The sequence below is a fragment of the Nilaparvata lugens genome, chromosome 11 (assembly GCF_014356525.2).
Source record: "Nilaparvata lugens isolate BPH chromosome 11, ASM1435652v1, whole genome shotgun sequence".
Taxonomy (NCBI): domain Eukaryota; kingdom Metazoa; phylum Arthropoda; class Insecta; order Hemiptera; family Delphacidae; genus Nilaparvata; species Nilaparvata lugens.
Genome location: NC_052514.1, coordinates 16,567,464 through 16,593,513, shown reverse-complemented (window position 1 = coordinate 16,593,513; position 26,050 = coordinate 16,567,464). Strand labels below are relative to the sequence as shown.

Here is a 26,050-nt window from a genome sequence, read left to right as displayed (position 1 = left end):
GACATGGCGATAAATCGTCAGTATCAATTATCGGTGTCTTAATTGATAGCAAGCAATGACCGGAGAGTGTCCAAGCAACCAACACGTACTTTATCAAACAATTAACTGCAATTTATAGGAATTTCAAAACAAGGACGTTGTCAGCTGCATTCATCATGTAAATGATAAGTGAACTTTTCGAATCTTGTGAGTACTAAAAGAGCTGTAGAGTTTATAACTAGCCTGTATATTATATCAGTCAACTGATAGCTTCTTGTAGATCAACAATGCTTTATTCTGCTTCCTTTAAACATGGAGAAAAGATTATAGAAATAATTCATGTATTATTTGTCTACTCCATTCTTACGAGTTGTCTATGCTTCAACTGATAGTTTGTTGTCGTCTACAAACCTGCATTTCCACTCAGCTACAACAATTTTCATCCTGCTACTTGGAGAAAATAATATTTCCTTAAAAACCCTGAATCACAGCTCATGACGTCGTGTGTGACATCGGAATTATACATGGGAATTCATGCTACACAACACATTCAATTTTCAAGGAAAGTTTGATCCATTTCAAATCATTTGCACCAAATCATTCCAAATCATAGGGTCATATGCACCATCTACGTTCAACGCTACACCATGTTTAATTGTAGAAATGGTTGCATTTATCATGATATGTATCATAGGTGGTTTAAACGAACAGCTGACATTTATTCGTTTAAACCGAGTTTAACACTATAATCCAGGTTTTTATCAAACAAATCTTATCAGCTTCACTATAAGCATCCATCTTTGTCCCAAGAGACAAGAGGCAAATTGGAACTCCTTGAAAGAGTTTATATTTGTTTGTTATTACAGTGATACAAATATTTGAACCATTTTGAAATCAAGAAAATATATTTGGTTTAGCGGTTGAACAAGATGATGGGTTCAACAATTTGGTTTAATAAGAAGAGATCAATACTGTACTCATTTATAGCCTCTAGTTCCAAATATGCCTTACTACCTAGGATAAATGCACAAAGATGCTCTTCCAATCACTCAATCAAACATGAAAGGATGGATGAATTTTGGTTCATCAAAATGCTATTTCGGATTTTTCATTCCTTTCTGAAGTAGTGGAGCATTATGATGGAGACTTGGAAGTAACGTTAATGTGGGGAGAGAGTCGAGAAAAAAGAGAAAACAACAAAGCTCCTGCTGGGGTGATTTGAAACGCATCGCGATGCTAGAACAAAGGAAGAAATGGAGAATAAGTTGCAGAACAATACCTAGAAGATGAAGAGGAAGTGGAAATCAAAGAGGGAGAGAGGGCAGTATCATGAAAAGAGCCAAGGAATCCACCGACGATTGTGAGAGAAAAATCCAGATCCGAAGCCGACTGAATAACTACGAAATTGTCAAGGATTTTGAGCGGAGAGAGGAGTAATATTGTGGGCTTCGTTGGAAGCCAGCGTGACAACATCGTTGAAAAGTCAAAGGATTTTTTCTGAGCGGACGTCAAATTTTTCTTCATGCACAATGCAATCCTTCATCCGTATATTTTTTACCACCAGAATGGGAGGGAAATCTAGTTTTGTACTGAAAGTCGTCGAAAAATGAACAGTTTTTATAAACATGATCACTGAGCATCATTGAAACAGGATTTGAAAAGTTCAAGAATAAATTCTGCAGTCAATATACCTCTCAATATGTTTGGAAAGAAAGCGCCATCCTATCACACCTCCCAACTGCTTTGGAATGTCACGTCTGAACCCTGCAAAATTCAATAAATGTATGAGACAGCGTACGTGTGTCGTCTCCAATCTCTCCAAACAGCCGGAAAATTTGAACGATCATAAAACACGGAGCACTCATCTTTATTTGCCCGTTTCCTCTTATCTGTTCGACGTTGCTCTCACCAATTTACGAGCTAACCAATATTTTCTGAAGCATATTGTTGCTCTCTTCCCGGGCGAGTTGCTTGCATCAGATATATATAACATCATACATACTAGCTGTCTATTTTGGTTCCACTATTCAGTCCACTATTCATTCTCTACTGGGATTCTACAGATGTATTTAGATTTATTTGAGGTATCTAGAGATCTGGGTGTATTTTATTAATGGGTACACTCTTAAGAATACGAGTCTTGAAAAGGATCTTAAAAGGTTTGATTCTCAACTTTTCTAGTCTTTATAGTGATTGGCATACTATACAATACCGATTGATGTGAGAATTTATAATGCTACATTCTATTCACTCTGGCAAAATATTTCTAATTCTTTTTTGTCATTCACAATGTATAATCGGAGACAAATATTACACATGTGAGGTTAGGTATCTTTTCTCTATGCTATAATCAAACTCAGAGACAGACCATTGACCTAATGTGTTCCTCATTTATGAGTGAAAAATAGTTATTCATGATTCAAAAAAATTAAGTTCAATTAACTGGAAAAAAATCAAGGAAGTTCAAAATGGAGGAAGAAGTGATGCTCTCATTAGAAGGGCTTTAGAACTGCGGAAACGCAATTAGCAAACTCTGAAAGAACACTCTTGATTTCTTCAATTTTATTTAATTATTCAATAAATAAACAGAAATGAGTATTGGATGAGTTGCTCCTTATTTATTGATTCATTAATTCTCAGATTGCATCTTCAATAAATTCCAACACAACTACCGTATTTAAAAATGACTGTACTTATTTCCTCCTACAAATGATAAGTAAGCAAAACCTCAACATAGTGAGTGAGATGGTACAGTCGATAAAATTGATCAATTATAAGAAGAAGATAGACCAGAATTATGATAATGATAAGGAAAATAAATAACTAATACAGTGGTAACAATAACTAAGAAACAGCAACAAGGAAGGTTAGAAGAGAGAAAAATGTGAATCAGAGATACAAAGTAATTTTATTTTATGAAATAAATTGTTACTTAACCAGTAAGCTAGGATGAGTGACATGTCTTGATAGATGGAATCTAAAAATATAAAAGAATAATTACTGTATAATAATTATTTCAAACATCCAATAAAATAATTATATTAATTTAGTTCATAAAAGATGCTATTTTTAGTTCTTCGGTCAATATTTGCAGTAGCAGAAGTCATTAGTTCTACTTTTAAAGTTTTCATTGGATGTTTGAGATAATTATTACGTATACATTAATAATACTCCAATTTAATACTGCAATTTCTAATGAAATCTTCCATCTAAAATAATTAATGTTTGAAACATGATGATAATATTCATATTATTTACAAAGCATACACACATTTTGTTTTAGGGCTGTTTCTGTTCATCATGCGCTACAGGCAGTAGTTTTTGTAATGTTTTGGTAATTCAATTTAAAACCTTAGATTAGACTCGAACCTTTCAATTCTTACTTTATACTCGTTTTTTTCTTTCTATTATTTATTATATTTCATAATGTTTTCACCTTGTTAATTTCTTTCGTCTATCTGATCACACTACTAGAAACGTGATCGGTAAAATTTCCAAAATACTATTTAATTTCTAATTATATGTTATGTAATTTGAGGAGGAAATAAATTCATTTATTCATTATCAAGTGTCAGAAAAATGTAGATGACCTATTCTGATCTACTGGAAAACAGTTGGAAGCAACGCTATCGGTGAGGTAAGGAAAAGTAGACAATGAACAGGATGCGGAGAACCGACACAAGGAAGAGTGGGAGGAGCAAAGGAGGATGAGGAGGAGCAAAGGACGATGAGGAGGATGGAGGAGGATGAGGATACAGCAGGTGGTGAATGAGAAACGATCACAGCTAACTGAGTGACAGTTGTATCTACATCAAATACGCCAGCATTATACACGTCTGTGTTGAACAGTGCTGTCAGAATATACAGCCATAATAACAGATTCCACTGCCTTCTGTATACTGAATGTCACAGCCAAACACAACCCTCTCAAATACTCACACCCCCCTCACACAACCACCCTTCATTTTGCTGGCCACAAACACGGTCTCGACGCACTGATATGTTATTAATTACCTTTTCACTCTTCTGCAAGGGTTGGAAAGAGAGGTTGCAATATTTACTACCACCACACACAAGCTCACGCACACACGCATGAGAATGTGTCGCTCGCAGAATTCCAACTCATTGACGGTGACGGACTTAATGACGTAACACATGCACACACATACACACACATGTGGCGAGTGGCGTTAAAAATGCGTTTCGAGCTGCTAATATGAGCGAGAGTTGAACGGTGACATGATATTTGTAACAGCGCGCCTGTCACAACAGCATGGCTAATATAATTTCAAAACGACGTTGAAATTTATAATGTTCTGGTGTGAAAACTGTGTAAGCCCAATTTGTTTTAATTAACTTGGACATTTTTGATAACTGTGATTACAAGAATAAATTATCAAAAATTACTGGTTTAAAATAGTGTTTATTTTATTGATATAAAAAGTAGACACGAGTATGATTAATAAACGTTTTTGATCAAGTAGTGTTGATTGTACTCTTGTAGAAAAGAGTTTTTGATCAGGTTACTCCCGTGTTATCGGATAAGCATGTTAAATTGTAGGTCCCGGCTGAAGTATGACATTTGTAAGGTCCATTGACGGCCTCAATTATATTCAGGCGAGGTGGAACCTTCCAGTAAGGTTTCTCACCTACAAAAGCCATACGAATTTACTTTTTTATAGAAAAAGAAAACTACATAGATAATAAGAAAATTATATTTTCTTTGTTGGATCAGATAACGTAAATGATAATAAACTTTCTCAGTAGGATGGTTGACTGTTGACACAGCTTAATACAAATGACTGAGATTTCCTCCAATATCACTTGTTTGAAGATAAAGGACAGGAATTGTCTCACTTCTCCGAGGTTTGTAAACAATCAGGAACTGTAGTTCCTTCAACTCTTATCAGCTTATCTCATTATTCTCGCACAAATCATGGGTACAGGTGGGCATCATCACCATGTTTTTCGTTTATAAAAATGTCTGTATTAGGAAATATTGAAGATTTTATTGGAAATTGTAGTTTTAACTAACTGCTGGAATATTATTACTGTATAATAATTATTTCAAATATCTAATGAAAGCTATATAGATAAAACTAAGGATTTCTGTTACTGCGAATATTTATCAAAGAAATATTGCATATTTGAAATAATTATTACACAGGAAAAATATTTTCAGTTCATATTCCCAATTTAAAACTGTCAAATTGATATCGTTTCAGCTTGTTTCTACAGTTCCTCCATCTCCTCTCTTTGTATCCTGATACATTTTCCCATTTTAGGAATCAAGATTAATCGTAAACTGGTCAATGATATCGCAAAATCAATATCGTTCATTGTTCCATCAAACTTGATTAATGAAATCCGTAATCAACCTGTTTGTGTTTCTCGTATGGTCGTCGACGTTTTGGGTCTAATTCAATCGCTACAGGCTCTTATCTGCAGTAGTTATGAAACACTCTCTATTACAAGGGGTTCGAATTTAGTACTGGGACAACGTACTTCACTAAATTGATTCTATCCACTGGCTCTTTAAACGTAGCCTAGCGTTAGCAGAGGCAATAAATTCGTATGCTTTTCTCGGCCCTCCCCCCTCCCCACAACCCCTGATCCATTCGTGTTCAACAGTGATCTCCCTTTTTCGACCTACCCTCTCACTTTTGCCATCATTTTCAAATACGCCAAACTCACCTCTGCTTTATACTTGGCCATTTCTCTTCTTCATCCCTCTACCCATTCCTCCTCCTCCTACTCCTTCGCCCCATCTTCTATATTCTCGCCTCTCAATCTTTATTCTCTTCTAGTTCTCCTCTCCATTCTACTCCTAGCAATGATTATTTTCATCTTCCTTCTCATTATCTTTGTACCCTTCAATCTCCTTCCCTTTCCACCTTCTCTACATTATGAGAATTCTCCGTTCTCTTTCTCTCCTTCGTCTCGTTCTCTTTATGTCAAAGAACCAACTATAGGTTTTCATCTTCTCTTTCTTTTTTTATTGCCATTTTTCATTCCATCCATATGCTTTTCATCATTCTTGTCCTTCCTCTTCGATTTTCTGTTTGCCACCTCTGTCAGCACCCATTTTTCTCCCGTTTCTTGTTTATTCTATTCTACTTCGTTCTGATCTTCCACTCATCCTTTCTTATCATTTACCTCTGGATATTTTCTCTCTTACTCTTCTCTCACTCATCTCTCACTCTTTTCATTTGGTACATTATTTCTCTAAGATATTTTTCACTTCCAATTGTTCATTTTCCCTTCTTTTTACTCATCCGTCCTCTGAAGGAGTCTTCATCACCTCTTCTTTGTTTCCTTTCCATTTTTCTGTATCCTCTTGTTCATCTCTAGCTCACTCCTCTTATTCCTCCTCCTTCTTTTTCCCCTCCTCCTCCTCCTCCTCCTCCTCCTCCACCACCTCCTCCTCCTCCTCTTCCACACCCTTTCTTTCTCCTTCTCTTCGTTTTCCTCCTCCTCCTTCTCTTCCTCCCCCTTCTCATCCTGCTCCTCCTCCTTCCAAACCCCCCTCATCCTCCTCTCACCTTGTCCCTCATTTCCTCCCCATCACTATCAGCATTTCCTCCATCACTTATTTGTCATTGTTTCTATCTTTATTGTCCTTCTTTCCCGTCGTACTATTCTCATCGTTCTCTCCTCCTTCCAATTTCTTTCATTCCCCTACATTCCTCTTCTACATTTCCACCCTCCTTGTCTTCTTTTCATCTTCTTTCTCCTCCAATCCACTTTCCAGCCGGCTTTCCTTCCCAACTCCTTTTTGACCAGCCTTTGCTCTGCCAATTCATTGAATTGAGAAAGGTTTGAGTGGAACAAGGACCCCTTTCCGTCGCACGCGATCTCTATTTAGATTTGCTGTTATGACCCCCTTGATCTAATTCCACAAATAACTTCTTGTCCAGCTTGCTCTCTTCATAGCTCTCTCCTATGAATCCCTTTTATCCTGTATTATACAATAAAAATCATCCTACACTCATATTCTTGATGTTCCAATTCAATAAACATTCATTTGCATGTTCTGAATTTAAGGTATTTGGGATTGGAGACAATTGGAGGATTCTTCTTACAATTTAATATATATGTCTCGAAAGCTTCAATTTATGTTGTTAGTATTTCTCCAAGTCGATCAAACTATTGCCCTATTAGAAAAAATAGTCCATAACAATTCCAGTAATACTTCACAAAAGAATAATATAAGCATGGATTGATATATCAACTATATAAGCACTATGTATTAAATGACATGACATTTTAGAAATGAGAGTCAGTATGTTTACTGGTTTCATAGATCATAATTATATCAGAATAGAATTTTCCTATGTTTCAGGTTGAGAAAATGTGAATTTTAAAAGATGATTCATCTTTTGTTAAATGATCTTCTCTCATTCTATAATGACATAAGAAGATAGGAAGTTTCTTAGAATAACCATGAACTCGAATAAGATTTGAACATGAATTGACTTATTTGAGGAACTAAACTATGAGTGCATTTTTTGTTCATTTGAGGAGTGCATCTTCGTTGATTAGAATTCAAAAGCTCCTAGTTATCATGGTTATCAAACTAGTTAATTAAGTATTGAAACATACGAAATCTTCAAACATCAACGTGCAAATAAATGTTAATTTGTCATTACTAAACTCTCAACAACTGTGTTGCAATTATGTTATGGTGAACACCCCAACTCCTCAATTCATCACTCTTAACGTTCATGTTTGTTATGCTTCCAGTTCCAAATGCATTTTCTCCTTTATTTCCAACTGAAAGCAAAAAAGACGATGATGGTAAAGAAGCGTTTGCTATTTTCCTTTAGAAATTCATTCATCCGTTTCATATTCCTCTTATAAATTCCAAAGTTCGAATTCTTTTGTTCGTGTTTTTTTTTTAGATTTCACAGTGATTCTCGCTTTCAACCCTGTTTTGTGTTGGTTACATAAAACATTTGTTCAGGGTGACGGTGGGACGGTCATGAAGCAAGCAATCTTTTCAGAAAACTTTTCACAAACGAGAATCTCTACAAAATTTCATTCCTGATCTAACAACGTTCATCACTCCAGAATAATAAGTATTATTTGATTAATGAAAAAACTTCCAACTCAGCTACCGAACGTTAAATACTAAACTAGACTTTCAGCTATAAAGCTCATAGTTATTTATGAATGTCGAACTTAGTTTTGAGTAGAACTATTTTTCAGTTCAATTGATCATCAAGCCACCCTTTTCATCGAATATTGGGTAAATTGACATTTAAAAATACTGTTATAGTATTTAGTTAATTTTATTGAAATTTTGCACCTCTATTGAAAATTATATCTCTTCTTTCAAAAATAGCCTAAAGTGCTGATTATACTGCAATATACGTTTCTTATTCTTACTACTTTTTGATTATCTTGTTTCAGTTTCATGATAATACGGTGATAAAATTGGATTTGAAAGTCTATCTTTTATTTTATGGAATATAACTTTTATTGGAAAGTGTTCACACTCAATTGTTGCCCTGCCAACTGTTGTAGCCCAATCTGTAAAATACAAGTATGTGATACAGTGAAGTATATCTGCATAATACAAGTATGTTATCTGCATATTTTAATACAAGTATGTAATACACAAGTTTGCGACTCTCAACACTGAGAACTGCATTGCAAGAAGTTCATGGTTCAATTAAATAATTGACCGAGCAAAGTGAGGTCTAAGACTCAAGTCGACGGTTCTGCATTTCTCTTTATGTTTATATGTTTATATGTTGCGCATTTACGGCGAAACGCGGTAATAGATTTTCATGAAATTTGACAGGTATGTTCCTTTTTTAATTGCGCGTCGACGTATATACAAGGTTTTTGGAAATTTCGCATTTATTTAATTTATAAATACTCCTAATTTATTAGATTTGCATAATATAATGTTGATGGATTTTCCAAATCACTATAGGCTATTGCCGGTACATTGCAGTATTATAGTTTCATATACAAGGCTTTTGGAAATTTCGCATTTCAAGGATAATATAGAAGGAAAAGTAGCCTCCTTCATACGCCAATATTAGAGTAAAAATCAGACTATGGAATCATTCATCATAATTCAGCTGTCGAGTGGATTTTATATTGCATGCAAGGACGCATGCGATTCAATATCTCAATGTAACTTAGTGAGAAAACAGCTGTTGTGTCGAATATTAATTGCATGCAGTGAGGCATGCAATTGATAACTTGAAGTAGCATCGTATTTTCTCCCGACTTTTATCTGCTTTCAACTCGGTAAGCTTTTGATGATAGTAGCATATAGCTGTTTACATCAAACTATTAGCATTGTCGATACAACAACCCAAACAGCCATTAGTCTTCATATCTCGCCGACACGACAGGACGGAACAAAATTTACTCTGAATGACAGTATTAGAAGAAACTGTTATTTATAACTTCGCGAGGTCTACTGTTCACAGAACTACTAGTTTAATAATAATTCTAATAGAATATTTCAATATGCTTAACTATTCTAACTTGGCAGTTTTACTTTTTAAAAATTTGAACTACCAGTATCTAAGTTATGTTTTCAAATTATGAAAAACCCAATATATCATTTATCTGTTTGTTCGAGTAGCACCATTGTATTCTATTCACAGGACGAAAATAATTTTCTGGAGTTGAAAAGCAGAATTTATTTCGCGAGTCGCAGAGTTTGCAGAAGGAAGAAAATCTTGAAATACCCAACGAAAGAATATGTAAAGTTTAACGTGTTTCAATAGACGGACGGAGAGAAAGAACGGCAGTAGATAAATTATTAGCATAGCTGTAGGGAAAGAAATGATATTACTGTACTTGTTCTTGAAAAAGAAGTCATGATCACATCGTTGTGGGAGGGGTAGGAGTGGTGAGGAGGGGTGGTTGAGGGAACAAAAGTTTGCGCGAATAAAGAAAGTTCATGGTAAACATCTGGGAGGTTTTGTTGGAGTTTCCAAGTGGATTCTTCCCTTTCGGTCGCTGGCTGTTTATTCGTATTTTTCTAAATTACCTCATTTTTCCATCCAAGTTTGTAGCGAACCGACACATCGCTGGGTTCAGAGTAGAATTAATGGCCGAGGCTGCTGCAGCAGCTGTAGGAATTGCCTTTTGATTAAGTTATGTTCAATAGGATTGAAATGAATTTATTGTTGGAAATGGGTCGACAAATTTTTTTGTTAAGTATTGTCAGAGATGACAGAAATAATCAGTTTTAATCAGAAATATAGTTTTCTTATAGTTTTGGAAATGGGTCGACAAATTGTTTTGCTTAGTATTGTCAGAGATGACAGAAATAATCAGTTTTAATCAGAAATATAGTTTTCCTTACTCTATGGTATTCACATCTGGGAATTGATATGATGAAGATTTTGGAATTGGATCATGTATTAGTCCCGTATGCATAATCTCTGTTCTAACGGAGATTATTCAGCGGTTTAAACCCGGAACGATAAACATTATAATTAATGCGATTATACCTTGATGTAAGCTTAGATTAGCGTTCAACGTAGATGGGTCATAATGACCCAGGAATCATAAGACAGATTGTTAAATGATTGATTCGTATTCATATACAATATTGATTTACAGTATTTATATAAATCAGTGGTCTTGAAGATCCTATTCTATGTTAATCAATACATAATCAATACATTCTTCATAATGTTCAACACCCAAAATCACCAAGAACGTCACTATCAACAAACAATGAAGAGTTTACTTATTTTAGCAGAATAAGAACAGACGTTTCATTAGATTTCTTACATGGGTGAGAATTTCGGGAGTATTATCACTTGAGTCTCAGTTTTTCAGGAGAACATAGCTAGTTTGATGGTGAATACTAATGAAGCTCTAGATGAGATCTCCACCGTTATACTGTAGAGAAATAAATTCATGAGTGGATCTGAATAGTTTGAAAAAGTGAAATTGCTGATGGGAAACATATTTTAGAAGAAGAGCTAGATGAACTCTAGAGAGTGTGAAAAATTGAAGAAATACGAAGAAGATTGAGGAGGAGTAAAAGAAGAGGAGAATAAAATCAGGAAAACAAGTGGTGAGAACGTCTTTTGAGGGAATGTTCTCGAACCAAAGAACTTTTGTATTCTTTACACCCCTTTAAAACCGAATAAAATCACCTCTCCACCATTCTGGCAGGTTGCAACTAAACTGTGTAGAAACGTATTGCAGTGTTCACAGCACTAGTGCATGGTCTGTGATTGTGCGTGCGTGTGATTTATGGTGAGAGTGTGAGTGCAGCACTCAACCGCTGTTCGGGACAGAAAAGAGATTTGCGATTCGGTTGATCCCTTTTTCTGCAATGGGGTTGGCTGCTCTTTCGATAAAGACAATGTTTTCTAATCGTATTTGACCGTTGCGATGTGGTCGAAGTAATCGAAGAAACCTCTTCCAAGCCAAAGCGACTAACCTAATTCGCTTTTTGAATTCTCAAATGATGTGGTTCGATTCCACTCCCTAGAGAGGACCCCAACCCCAACCTCTCTTCGATTGTGTTTCCTCCCATCTTCTTCAAATCCATGAAATGTTCTCTTCACTCTTTTTTAACTATTCCTCCTTCTTCGCATTTGTTTTCTAACTTCTTCCTTTTAACAAAAAATGTGTTTTCAATTCTCCATATCTCCCACCCTCTTCTTGAGTATGTTTCCTCATCATAGGCCTAGTTGCACAAAAACCTGTTAGATAATAATAGATATTAAGGGCCGGTTTCCGAGCTCGGGATTTAACTAAGTTCTAGACTTTAACTGGCTTTAAACTCTGGAGTCAGAAAATTGGCTTTCCGAGTCAGAGCATTAACGTAGTCGAGGACTCAAATAGACCCTGGAGTTTAGAGATCACGTTAGACCCTAGAGGTTATAATTTCGCTTTCTGAGTGAAGGGCTTATAAGTCCAGGACTTGAATTAGATTCTCGCCTCTTTCCGAGTCAAGGATTCATCAAAAATCGTCAAGTCCAGAACTTAAAACAGCGTGATTTTAAACCCTTGACAGGGGTAGGGTTTAAATTTAAGTTCTAGACTTAACCGAGCAAACACAATTCAGTTATTGTTTTGGAGTAGATGAATAGCCAAATAAATGTCATGGAATACCTAAATTAATTGAATCTAAATTCATAATTTATAGTTTGCAAGTTCATTTTAGAATAAAATTGTATCAGAATTATGCGTAAAAAACTAACCTTATTTTATGATTGACATAACCTAAAAATGTTCAAGAAAAATAATACAAGGATTGCCTTGGAATTTATATTCCAATCTGAATGTTATTAATCAATGTCATATTCAACATATTAATAATATAACAATAATAAATTATTATTATTATTCCATTTTTTTTCAAAACAAATACGTTTTCAAACTCAATAGCCTAATGACATTTTTATTCCAAAATCATTGGTTAGGATCAATGATCAATAATAGCATAACGTAAGATGAAATGTTTATTCATTCACCTTTCAAAGGTTTTGCTTTGAATAGGCCTACAAAGAAATCGAAACGTATTTTTACTTTCCTTGCCCTATTACCATAGGTAAGGAAAGTATTGCTTTCCGAAAAAAATTAAGGTACCCCAATTTCTAAATTTCTATACGTTTCAAGGTCCCCTGAGTCCAAAAAACTGGTTTTTGGGTATTTGTCTGTATGTGTGTGTGTGTGTGTGTGTGTGTGTGTGTGTGTGTGTGTGTGTGTGTGGTGTGTGTGTGTGTGTGTGTGTGTGTGTGTGTGTGTGTTGTGTGTGTGTGTGTGTGTGTGTGTGTGTTGTGTGTGTGTGTGTGTGTGTGTGTGTGTGGTGTGTGTGTGTGTGTGTGTGTGTGTGTGGTGTGTGTGTGTGTGTGTTGTGTGTGTGTGTGTGTGTGTGTGTGTGGTGTGTGTGTGTGTGTGTGTGTGTGTGGTGTGTGTGTGTGTGGTGTGTGTGTGTGTGTGGTGTGTGTGTGTGTGTGGTGTGTGTGTGTGTGTGTGTGTGAGTGTGTGTGTGTGTGTGTGTATGAGTGTATGTGCGTCTGTGTACACGATCTCTCACGATATCTCATCTCCCAATTAACGGAATGACTTGAAATTTGGAACTTAAGGTCCTTTCACTATAAGGATCCGACACGAACAATTTCGATCAAATGCAATTCAAGATGGCGGCTAAAATGGCGAAAATGTTGTCAAAAACATGGTTTTTCGTGATTTTCTTGGAAACGGCTCCAACGATTTTGATCAAATTCATACCTAATATAGTCATCGATAAGCTCTATCAACTGCCACAAGTCCCATATCTGTAAAAATTTCAGGAGCTCCGTCCCATCAATGCAGATAGAGCCCAATTATCAGGCTTCAGATACAATTGAAACAAAAAAAATCAAGTGGAGTAGATTCAGCATGAAAATCTCTTCAATTAATGTTCAATAACATTTCCACCTGAAATTGAAAATAAGCTTTAAATTCAAGAAAATGTGTTTATTCAATTGCAAATTATTGTTGATTCTATTAAATCATTCACTATGAAGAGATAGCAGACCTCATGTGTGTCTACAGCGTTATTACCCTGTCACCAGCTGGCTCAAATCACTGAATAGTAGACTTGAGATGCGCGGGAACACTAGCGTCAGGTGATCAATTTTCATAACGGCAAGGAAAGTTGTTTGAGTGCGCCACACCAGATTTTTACAGAATAGTTAGGAGAGCATGCTCATTTGAATTATCCCGCTGCAATCAGCTGTTTCCGTTTTGCTATAATGCCAACAATACAACAGCAAAATATTGTGAATTTCCCTCATGTTTACTGCGTTAAAGTCCTGGACTCAAATAAGTCGAGAACTCAATAGACCCCGGAGTTTAGAAGATAAAATCGTGACTTAGAAAGTCAATTTAGACCCGAAAGCTTATTTTAGTCCTGGACTCTGTAAGTCCAGAACTTATAGATCCCGAGCTCGGAAACCGGCCCTAAATGTCACGAGAACCAATCAGAGAAGTCTTCTTTTCAAAAGTCTTCTCTACTTGGCTGTCGTGGCATTTAATCATGATTAAATTTAAACAAGTTTTTGGGCAACCAGGCTTCTAGCTTTGTTATTTTATAGCTTTATCATTCAGCTGCTCTTTTTGTGTTGTGCCGCCTATTTTCCCCAATTACTAAAACAATATTTTTGATTGACCTCTGCCAAATTCCCTGTATCATTTTTCTCTTTATCTATTTCTCATCCTTGTCTCACTATCCTGTCGATTACTCACTGCTTATGTTTGATGATTTTTATTGAATGAAATCTAAGACTATTTCATTAATAGAACATTAATATTCTTACAATGTTGAAATAGCCTAAAAATTGCAAAATATAAATATATGGTACAATTGCCCATAAACTAAAATTGTAAGTATTCGTATTGTCTTTGAAGAAACAACCAGCAAGCATCAAAATTATAGAAAAAATAATTAATAAATTATAAATAAAAGAAGAATAAGTTGCATCGAATATTAAGTTTAGTAGGCTATAGCTTTTGTTATATTATCATCATAATAGTTCAGTTATAGACAACATTTCACTTTATAAAATACAAAAACGAACTATTTTTATCACTAAAATCACTAAGAGTACCCCTCGCTATTCATAATAGGCTAATATAGACAAGGTATAGAAAGAGGTCTGGATACTCTGCGATATTGAGTCTTATTGGAAGGTCTTTTTACTCGCTGTAAGCCTGAGCTGATGACCAGATAACGTGTTAATAGTATGAGTAATACAGTGTAGTTTAATAAATTATTATAGCCTAAAAAGTAAATTCGTATGGCTTTTGTTGGTGGGGAGTCCCTTGCGGGAAGGTCCCACCGCCTGAATATATAATTTAAGCCGTCAATGGACCTTACGACTGTCATACTTCAGCCGGGACCGACAGTTTAACGTGCCCATCCGATAACAAGGGATTATAGCCTATTTTAATATAATAAAATAATGCATGGAAATTTAATTTCAAAGTACCCTGTTTTAAACGTTATTTTATTTCTCTCAACATGTTTCGACTTTTGATGTGAATCTTGAAAATTACATTAAAAGTCGAAACATGTTGTGAGAAATAAAAGAAAGTTCAAAAAATGGTACACTGATTTTCAATTTTTATGCAAATAGGAGTAGCCCTTACCAAGAACATGTTGATAAAATAATAGTACAAAAAATATAACTCCTGATTTGAGTCTCAACTTGGCCGAATGTAATTGGTGTCCTGACCTGTTTTTTTTTTTATTAGCCTTGGTTATAGAAATTGAATTGATAATAAAATCCCCATAAACAAAACAGTTTATCTAACACACTTTTGCTCTGGAGTCTCAAGCAGTAGGCCTTACGCACAGGTAACTCATAAGGCTACAAGCATCACGTATCGAGTCGTTACCCCTATGCTATTCATTGTGGTGAGAATGGACTCGCATTCTTTTCTTTACTGTTAGAGGTAGTGTGACCTACATCCTTCTCCCTTCATTTTCATACAAGCCCGGCTAGCTCAGTCGGTAGAGCATGAGACTCTTAATCTCAGGGTCGTGGGTTCGAGCCCCACGTTGGGCGATTTATTTTTGCTCCATTTCTAATTTTTTTAGTACAAAAATTTAACAAGTCGTTCTCCTTCAACTAAATTCATAATTTATTAAACATTAATTTGAAGTACTGATAAACGTTTTATCAGTATGGATGTATTCATCTTGCCCTATTTAACATTCAGTCACATCATTATATCAGCTTATTATATAATTATGTATTTGTACAGGAACAGTAAGATACAGATATAATGAACAGCATCAGCAGATGAAAAAAGAAATACACGTGTTCGTGGCGCATACGTCTGTACACACCTTTATAGGAATGCTATTGAGGTTGGAATGTATTTTTTACGATTCATTACTTCTTGTTGATCACAATTTGATTCCAGCAGGAAATGAATCTATTCTAGTCGTTCAATAATTCAAAGTTCAAAAATACGAATTAATAAAACAACCCTCTTGATTCATTTAGGCGTTCAAATATACAGTAACAATCTGAAGAATTAGAAATCTAGTTTATGTTTATTTTTAGCTCAAAATTATGTAATTTCGAATGAAGTGGCAATGACAATATCGGGACTGTTTATTCAAAATTTGGAATTAACGTAGTCACTTTTGAGCTTATGTTGAATCTTACCATATTGTGATATTTTCAATGAATGGATGACCTCATGAAAAATATGAAAATTGATCTGAAATAAATCACATACAGTGATAAAATCCCATCCATGTCGTTTCTATTGTACAATTCATGATTCTCAAATCAAATCAAGTTTTATTCAATGATATCGCTTACATGACAAATTTTATTATACAATAATGATATTACAGATCATTGAATACAATACTGTTTGCTTAAGAAAAATCTTGTCAGCAAACAGGAGTGAAATACATTCAGAACTCTTGATTAAACTTTCTAGTATTTGGTTCTTAGTCTGTCTTATTATGCTAAATGTGTTGGTTTTATTACAAAAACACATAATTGTTGAAAAATACGAAGTCAGAACCAAGGATTTTTTAAAATAACTTGTTTTTCAGTACGGTATCTATTTTGTTGAATCTTTTCATCTAACTTGGTAGTTCCGAAATACGGCAGTTTACAACAGGCACAAACAAACCTGTTCCTGTTCCGAACTCCCATAAAATACAAATAATTACCATATTCTAACAAACTACAAATTGTACTAAATTTAATGTACTGTAATATTGACAAGAATGAATAATAAGCATTGTGACCCGAATATTATGAAGACTTCAACCATATCAGGAATTGAATATTTCTGTTATCGTATTATTCATGTAATTGTATAATGTGTTTAAAATATGACATATTTGTAATTTATTGTACTGATTACATTCTTGTGTAGTAAAACATAACCTAGCTACATTCCGACTGTTGTATAAATTAGAATTGGAAAAGATTTGGGCTTTGAGCCTGTGAGCCTACTTTTCTGAGAGTTGTGTAATTCTGAATAATTAAATGATTGATTCTTCTCCTGGTTTCGTGTATATTCGACAACAATGAATTTTGATTAGTAACTATCATTGGAACTTAAAATCAGAACAATTTTGAAGCACAAACTAATGAAGTGAACGTTTGTGTGTGTTTCAGGAGGATGTCGTATGTCGTAGCTGCAGCTCCATTCAACCGCAGAGACGAACGGCAGTCACCAGCTGCATTGGCCAATCGGAAGGCTTCGTGTGTACGCGCGCGGCTCATTTGAATTATTATCGCGAGTGACGCTAACAAGAACGCGAACGCGAACGCGGACGCGGGTGACTGGTGAAGTGAAACGTGATTGTGGTCCATTCAGTGAATAATCCATTCAATCATCCACCTGGATTCAGTGTTGTGTGGCCTACATGGCTTATTATTAACTACGTAATGCTGGTAGTTATCAGTTGTGTCTCTCTGCATCAAGTGTGGATCAAAATGTATTAGTTTACAATTTGTTTATTATCAGTGATAATCAATTTTGAAGTGCTGAATTAGGTATTTGAGAATTTTATTTAATTATTCATTTGTGTAGGGATTTTACATTGAATTTCCTTTACAACAAAACCAGTGGGATCCTATATTGGATAAATTCTAAAGTTTTTATGAAAAGTGAATATTTTCCCGTTAGTTTTCTAGTGAGATACAGTGTTATAAATAATAAATATCTATTTGATTTTGAAACCGAGTTAATAATAGTGTGATTTACAATGTTCAATCAACAATGTGAATATTGGTTTGATTTTAGTGTGGAATATCAAGGTTGTAGTGGATGGTTCGTGTAGGAAGTGAAAATCGGGAAGTTGTTCAGCAATGAAAAAAGAACCTGCCAATGCTGGTGCTGTCGGGACCAAAAAGACAGGTGCTGCCGCGGCCGCGGTTCATCATACGAAATCTGCTGCAAAACGTGTTTCTGCAGACGTTGAAGAGAAGAAAAGAAAAGCTGGAAGCATAATGACTTCTGCCCCAGCCAATATGCCTCTAGCTGTGGTTGTAGTTGAGGTCCAGACTAGTCAAAATGTGAAGGGTAAGGCGGGTGTTGAGTCAAAGGTCAAGAAAAAGTCAGTGACATTGAAAACAACATCAGTTCCTGTTAAGAAGGTGCGTTCACCCTCCCCAAAGAAGAACACAACTGAAGAGTCAAAAACTAAACAAGCAAAGCCTAAAAAAGTCATCGCAACGCCAATAAAGACCCCAAAATTGAAAGCCACCAAGAAAGCAGATACTAAGAAACCTACAAAGGCGGCTCCCAAAGCGAAATCTGACAAACTGACAAAGAAACAGAAGTTGGCCCAGGAGAAGCAACAACAGAAGAAACAAGCCACTACCAGTGAATCTGTTCCAACTAGTCCAATCACGGTTGTCATCTCAGAACAAGATGGTAATGATAAATCGGCCCCTGTTAGTATCAGCTGTAAAAAGACTTCGTCAAAACCAGCAGCTAAGAAACAAACAAAATCAGTACAAGCGAAGAAATCAGGAGTTGCAGCTGGTAAAATTGGTAAAAGGAAACCTATCATTAAGAAAACAGTTGCCAAAGAAATTGGAAAAGCATTCAAAAGTGATTCTGAGAAAAAGAAAGATACTGACAAATCTTCTGATATGCCAGCTTCTGATCAGGCTCCATCTGACAAAAATGAAGCTAATCAGCCTCCCAAAAAAGTGACCTCAAATAAGAAAACCAAGAATGATGATGCTTCTCCCACTCTCGATTTGGATTTATCTTCCACGGCAGTAATTGATAAGAGTAAGACGATTGCAAAAACTGTCAAATCCAAGGGAGCTGATAAACCCAAAGCAGTGAAAGCAAAGAAGAATACAAAGACCACAGATGAACAAAGTGAGGAGAATCAGCATGAAAGTGCTGCTAATGATGAAAATGAGTCAACCGATACAGCTCCAAAAACAGAAAGTAAGAAAAAGGAGAAACCTGTGAAGGTTGAGAAGAGTAAAGTAGCATCAGAGAAGAAAACTATATCAGATACAAAAGAATGTTCGAAGAAAGAAGAAACAAAGACAAAAAAACCTAAAGCAGACTCTAAATCTAGTAGCAATCAACAACAAAAGTCAAAAGCTAAAGGTAAAATAGATACAGTTGGTAAAACGAAGAAAACTGCAAAAGTTGAAGAGGAAACTGAAAAAGAATGTGGTGAGAAGAAAAGTGATGAAGCTTCTGATCATAATGACTCATCAACCTCTGATGAACTGCCTTTAGAAGTGATCAAAAGGCAACAAAAAGCCAAGCCTCAGCCTCAGCCTCAGAATGAGAAAACTGAGCCAGTTACAAAACCAAGTATTGCAGTGAAGGAAGAAAAAATTGCTTATGAAGAATGTGTACAAATCAAGGAAGAAATAGATGATCTCTATGATTTCAAATCAAGTGATGGAGATTGCAAAGTCAAAGATGAATTGATCAAGGAAGAATCAGTTAAGGAAGTATCTGAAAAGAAAAATATAAAATCAGCCAACAAAGATGAATCATCTGAGAAGGATGTTAAGAAGAAAGCTGTGAAGAAGCCAGTTGTGAAGACAGGTGCTGTCAAGGCTGGAGTCAAAGGAAAAGCAGCAGGGAATGCAAAAGCAGCCAAAGCGAAGGCAGCTAAAGTTCCTAGGAAGGCGTCTTCAGATGATGATGATGACAAAAGTGATGATAATCAAGAAAGCAGTGATGATGCTAAGAAGAATAAGAAACTTAAGAAAACATCCAGTAAGTCTGGGAGTGACTCTGAGAAGCGTGCTAGACGTATGAAGCTTTTTGGTTTTTGGAGTGGACCTAAAAAGCATCGGGTAGCTTCATTGAATGCTCTTGCTAAAGTACACTGCCTCTATGAAAATGAAAGCAGAGTTATGGAGAAGGCTATGATTGAAATGTCTGAGACATCTTCACCTGCACCAAAGCCATCCGCTGCTAAAGCTAGTGAAGCAAAAGCTAGTAAAGAGAAAGTGGAAACCAAAACGGAAAAAGCTGAGGACTCTCTGGCAACAACCAGAACTCTCAGATCCAATCCGGGTTTGAGAAGTGTTGGGCGACACTATGACATTCTGAATGCGTCTTCTACAACTTCCTCATTCACATCGTCAGATGACAGCAGTGATGGAGCCGAAGATACAAAGAAACTGCAGTTGCAACCGTCTGTCAAACAGAAGCAACAGAATCGAGCCAAGAAGCAACAGGAGAAACAGAAAGCTGCTCCAAAAGCGAAGGTCAAACCAAAAACGATTCTGGTTTCAACTGATGGAACCTCAGAAGAAGAGGACCAGAAAGACAAGAAAACTGCTGCATCTAGTTCGTCTTCGTCTAGTGATAATCCGGATAGTTCGAGGAAGGTGAAAAAGCGCAGGAAACGCAATGAACTGATGATGGACTTGAAGGATATGGTGGTCAGGAAGAGGATGGCAAGTTTGAATGCGTCCGCGATCTTGGCTGCCAGCTACTCGATGGAGAAACGGTCGTCCTCGTCTTCGAACACCAGGAAGGAGGACTCTGAAGAGGATAGCTCGCGCAGCAGTCGGCCCGAACGCAAGAGGAAGTCGAAGACTTCGAGTGACTCGAGTCCGGACATGGAGGTTGAGGACAGCAGCTGCGAGGAGGATGTGCTGATCCGCGGTGGAGGCAGCAAGCAGAAGGTGGCCGTCATTGTCAACCAGGACACTGACCTCACCATCACTGGTGTCTATGTCAACTCGACCACGCGCTCCACCCACCACGAGGGATTCTGTAGTATTGCTGGCATGCAGTACCGAATCTCCTCCACCAGTCACACCCAAACCGAGGCTACTGCTGTAGCTACCGAGACTGTACTCCATACTGATCACGTGAGTAGTATTTTTTTATATTTGATTTAGATAATCCCAGTATTTTTGTACAAAAAAGGGAAAGTCCTGCTTTCTTCTTAATTCACAATCTAGAATCCTAAGTGAAAATATGTTGGTCTACTCACTGATTACTTCTTACAATCGTTTTGCCATGGTGTGTGTGTCATCTCAATCTGATGTTACAGACTGCAATCTGAAGTTGTCAATGCACTTCAGGAAACAATTCTCACTAGCTACTGAGTTAATATTTTCATTATTATTCAAATAATACCATTTAATTATTCAATCTATCGATGTATCAACTGTTTCTAGGTAATATTCTTTATTTGAATAGATAGATACTATGCACTGAGCAAAGTCCCTTGGTATGAGGAAAAAGAGAGTTGTTAGAGATGAATTTATTGAAATTAGCTTCTCCAAATTAAATGAGGTTTTTGCTTTGAATGAGATCATCTGTAATGTTCATTAGAACTGAACATATACGAGCATGCAATTGAAACCAAATAAATAATAATATTGAAAGCTCTCATCTAGAGCAGTATTTAAGTTACGAAGTCAAGCTTTATCAAGTGACGCTAAAATTACTCTTTTTGTACAAAATTTATCTTATTTCTCGTTTTCAAATGTTTTATTGGAAGAAGTTGTTACAACTGGTTACACTTTTTGACTGTAGAAAATGAAAATCAACAACTTTCAAAGAAGAAAATTACAAAAAATCAGACAACTGAAAATTTACTATTGTTGAAATTGATTTTAATCTGAATTAAATTCATTTTGTACACAACGCTCTATCAGGCCTACAAAATATTGAAGAAATACTATAATTTCTCCTTACATCCCTCTATCAATTCGAAATATAACCTTATAAATTTATACCTTCATGAATTTAAAATTGTAATACCGTGGGTGTACTGTATGATATATTATTGCAGTGCCCAGTAATTGCAAAATATTACTATTCTTGTTCATAAAGTAGTATTTATTTTATTTCAACTCATAGTCCTTGGATGTAGCTATAAATTGAATCAATACTGAAAAGAATACGATATATTTCTCTTCACTACATGATGCCCTACATAACCCATAACCGTTGATGTCTTCTCCCATAATCCAGAAACGTCTCAAGGTTCTTTATTCTGATGCAAATTAGACGCTAGAAAGCTTTTCTCTCTCTTGGCAATATGGAAGTGAAGTAATTCGATATTGTTTTCAAAACATAATTTCGCTCTCAAATAGCTTGAAAGCTTTCCGGCTTTTAGGAATTTTTACACCCGACATTTGTACTTTGTGGCACAGCCAGAAAGGAAAGGGCTTTGCCTTAGAAACAAAACCTAATTGCCCTATTTTGCTCGCCCTTGCTCCTCCTCTATTGGCCTTAAAGTTCTCCCTTTTAGTAACAGACCATTTCTTGAAGCATTTTATTATTACTACCTACAAAACCACTACTGTGTATGGACTATAGTACACAAACTTTTCTTTTCTAGTGCATACAATCAATATTACTTGAAAGTGCAGTTAAACTATAGTTTCTTCCGTTGACTCAACGCTCTTATCGAATCTTGTTATCTCCACTCGAGTTTCTTAAGAAGCTTTTTTTAAGAAAGAAAGAATTATTCTTTTTAGAATTTGTCAAAGTGACAAGTATTAAACTCAATTGTTAATAGATAGTTCATAATAGTTGAAGTTGATGAATAGTTCACAACCTTCCAAGTTGATTTCTTCCATAGAATAGTCCTTGATAGAATATTTACAGATTGAAGATGTAATAGACTCGTTCCATAATGAAATAAATATAAAAAATACAGTACCTACTTAGTCCTCTCTCAACTAAGATCGTTTACATGATACTCAAATCTAGATGCTCATGGCTTCATTATGACGATCATGTTAACGGAGTTGAGTTATTTCAAGTTGAATAAAACTACCCTAGTAGAGAAAGTCAAAATATTGTGTTTCAATTGTTGTGTTTCAATATGATATAGATTATAGATTGGGTTCCAAATTCTCCTTCAAAACTATTCTCATCGTCTCACAAATTGTACTGTGCATATTAAAGTTATTCAGTGTAATGCCGGTTCCATGAATTATTCTCAATCATGTATCTGTCTTTCCCTCACAAAATTGAAACTGAATCTTTAAAAGCCAAACTGATTATAATAATCGTAGGAATAAAAACTATTAAGGGATTGCTTTTCAGCAATACACATAATAATTCTTCAAACGTTTATCATTATACATCATAATTAGTTAAAAATGGAAGGCCTCTCTAAATAAATGGTCACATAGGTTTTTTAATTTAGCCTATGGTTTCCCCAATTTCAAGAGCTGCGCTCTTTTACTATCTCTGTGAATAGAAGTTATCGCTTGGAAAATTGGATAAAAGGCCATAAAATTCGTCACCAATGACAAAAGTTCAAGCTCACATTTTCTAATGTTAAGATGGGGAAATAAATTGCTTTGAGTATTAGTTTAATTTGAATTGATTTTAATTGTTTGATTGAGTATCTCGCTTGTAGCCTAGTAGGTCATTCTGTGACCAAATAGTAGTCGGAAACAGCTCACTCCTATTCACTTCATTTAAGATAAGAGATGGGTTCTTGCCATAGGTAGGTTAGTGTTAGGTCACTTACTGGGTGGAATAACGTTGAAACATTGTCCAATTACAAGTCAAATTTTTGCCACATCTTAATTTAGTATCTCATTCCCAATTATTATACCCCAATTCCGTTAAACTTTTTTATTCAATATGGGATAGATTGTACTGGATATTATTCAGAGAGACTTTTAATTTCTTTGAATATTTGTATAAGTATAAAATATTGCATTTCAAATTATTAATTTGTGTTATGTGTCAAGAGAGCAATCATGGGATATTATCCTTGTGCTCTCATATTATGTATCTCAAATAAATGAATATTCAGTTGTCTATTCCAAAAAATTCCAATACAGTATTATCATTCCATTAATTTCCCAATTGAGATTTAAAAACAAAGTGGCTCTTCAAGTTCGAAATATGTTTTGGAGAAAAATAAATGTTTTTAGAGAAGATATAGAGTGGAGTAAATAGTAAATTAATTATTGAAAAAAAACATTATTGGAATGGAAGTGGTGAATATCAAATGACTGAGAAGAAAACTTTGAAAATGAAGTGATGATCGATTGTCATTGGTAATAACATGTCCTAAGGAATAAACTACTGATGGATACAACATTTTATCATTGATCTTTCTCAATGCTCAAATTTACCAATTTAGTTTTTGACAGATTTCAATCTATAATCAATACACAATTTGTGTCGATACAGGGTATAATAGTTGAAGTGAAGGCTTATTGGCATCAACAACAAAATAAAGTCGACAATAGGCTCGAAGCTGGTTAGTTAGGAGTTGCCGAGCCTATTTGAGCTAGTTTGTAAAGATAAACAGTAATTACCGACAAAACAGAGTACCTACTTGCTTGCTGATAGCACTAAACTAAGTTTGTCGGAGCAATAGACGATTATTGGAAAGTTAGGTGAGCTTGATAGGAGGAGGAGGTGGGGAGTGAGAAGAAGGGAAGGTAGAAGGAGGAGTGGTGTAAGAATGAGGATCAGTAGCGGCAAAGGAGGAGAAGAAGGAAGAGGAGTAGAAGAATGAAGAAAGAAGAGGGGAAGAAGGTGAGAAAAGAAAGGGGGAGAATTGGTGAGAAGAGAAAGTAATCTAATAGGAAAAAAGTTTTGAATGGTTTGGACAAGAGGATGTTTCCAAACAGTTTTGTATCAAACTATGCCTTCCAGCTGCTAAGTTTCTTTTATTTTATTTCAAACCTCCTACTGATTAAATACTGTTCCACCGTATTTGATTCAAGTCTCATTTCCATTATTCCAAGAACTGTACAGAGAGATTATTTACTCATTCTGTAAAAGTTCATGGAATTATATCAAGTTTGTCAGATTGTTAATTATGGGCTAGAATATATTTATGCTTCTGATATTTAAGGTCGTTCATACTCTCTTCATCCAAACAATACTCGAGCATAAGTTATGTGAGCATCAATTCTCAGCTGAAAAAAAAAAAATTAGTACAAGAAAGTATGATTTTACAAACTAATATAATAGGATTCTTCTTCAAAAGCATTCTATAGAGTAGAAAAGAAGGAAAACTATACACATAATTGCGACATCCAAGGAGAAAAATCTGGTGTGGTACACTCACACAACTTTCCTTGCTCATATTCGAAACTACGATCAGACTTTTGTATATGTGTATATATAATAATTGTTTTCAGAGTACTTTTTCCTTTGTGTTAATTGTGAAATTCAATGATTTTTTTAGTCGTCATTTTTTTAAAGTCGTCAAAACAGCTGTTCTACAGATGAAATATCTCGACTATGTGTTCTTTTTATGAACTGCTCTACCTACCTACCTCATGCACGAGAAGGAGGTTACAAAGTCCATTTCTCAAGGATGGGGTGGACCCCCCATTAGTTTCCCAGAAAGGAGACTCATGCCAGTTAATAGAGCTGATAAATAACTATACAGAGTATGAATTTGAAAAAAATCGGTCAAGTTATTTTGAAAAAATCGTGGAAAACATGGTTTTTTAGTAATTATCCGCCATTTTTCTCAAGAATATTACGGAGCTCCTGCAATTTTCCAAGGAAAAAACTCATGTCATTTGATAGGACTTATGAATAGCTACCCATGGCTTGAATTTGAAGAAGAAAATCGTTAGAGCCGTTTTCGAGAAAACCGTGAAAAACCTGGTTTTTGGTCATTATCCGCCATTTTTCTCAAGAATATTACGGAGCTCATGGAATTTTCCCAGAAATGAGACTCATGCCAGTTGATAGTGCTTATGAATCTATCCATGGTATGAATTTGAAGTAAATCGTTAGAGCAGTTTTCGAGAAAACGGTGAAAAACATGGATTTTTAGTCATTATCCGCCATTTTTCTCAAGAATATTACGGAGCTCCTGAAATTTTCCCAGAAATGAGACTCATGCCAGTTGATAGTGCTTATGAATCTATCCATGGTATGAATTTGAAGTAAATCGTTAGAGCAGTTTTCGAGAAAACGGTGAAAAACATGGATTTTTAGTCATTATCCGCCATTTTTCTCAAGAATATTACGGAGCTCCTGAAATTTTCCCAGAAATGAGACTTATGCTAGTTGATAGGGCTTATAAATAGCTATCCATGATATAATTTGAAGAAAATCGTTAGAGCCATTTTCGAGAAAAACGTGAAAAACATGG

At 35.5% G+C, this 26,050-nt stretch overlaps 2 protein-coding genes and 1 non-coding gene across 4 annotated transcripts in view; all 3 read left to right on the top strand.

Moving 5' to 3' along the window:
• Window positions 1-26,050, top strand: part of LOC120353648 — a 516,732-nt gene that overhangs the window by 172,808 nt on the left and 317,874 nt on the right. The gene's annotated exons all lie outside the window — the stretch shown is intronic.
• Window positions 1-26,050, top strand: part of LOC111053713 — a 431,544-nt gene that overhangs the window by 114,962 nt on the left and 290,532 nt on the right. For both annotated transcript variants that reach the window (XM_039437697.1, XM_039437698.1), the window contains one exon: window positions 17,115-20,813. In XM_039437697.1, coding sequence (XP_039293631.1) covers window positions 17,811-20,813 — 3,003 coding nt within the window. In that variant the 5' untranslated portion in view covers window positions 17,115-17,810. The remainder of the gene's footprint in view (window positions 1-17,114; window positions 20,814-26,050) is intronic.
• Window positions 15,458-15,530, top strand: Trnak-cuu. The gene has a single exon. It is a non-coding gene; the product is annotated as a tRNA-Lys (tRNA).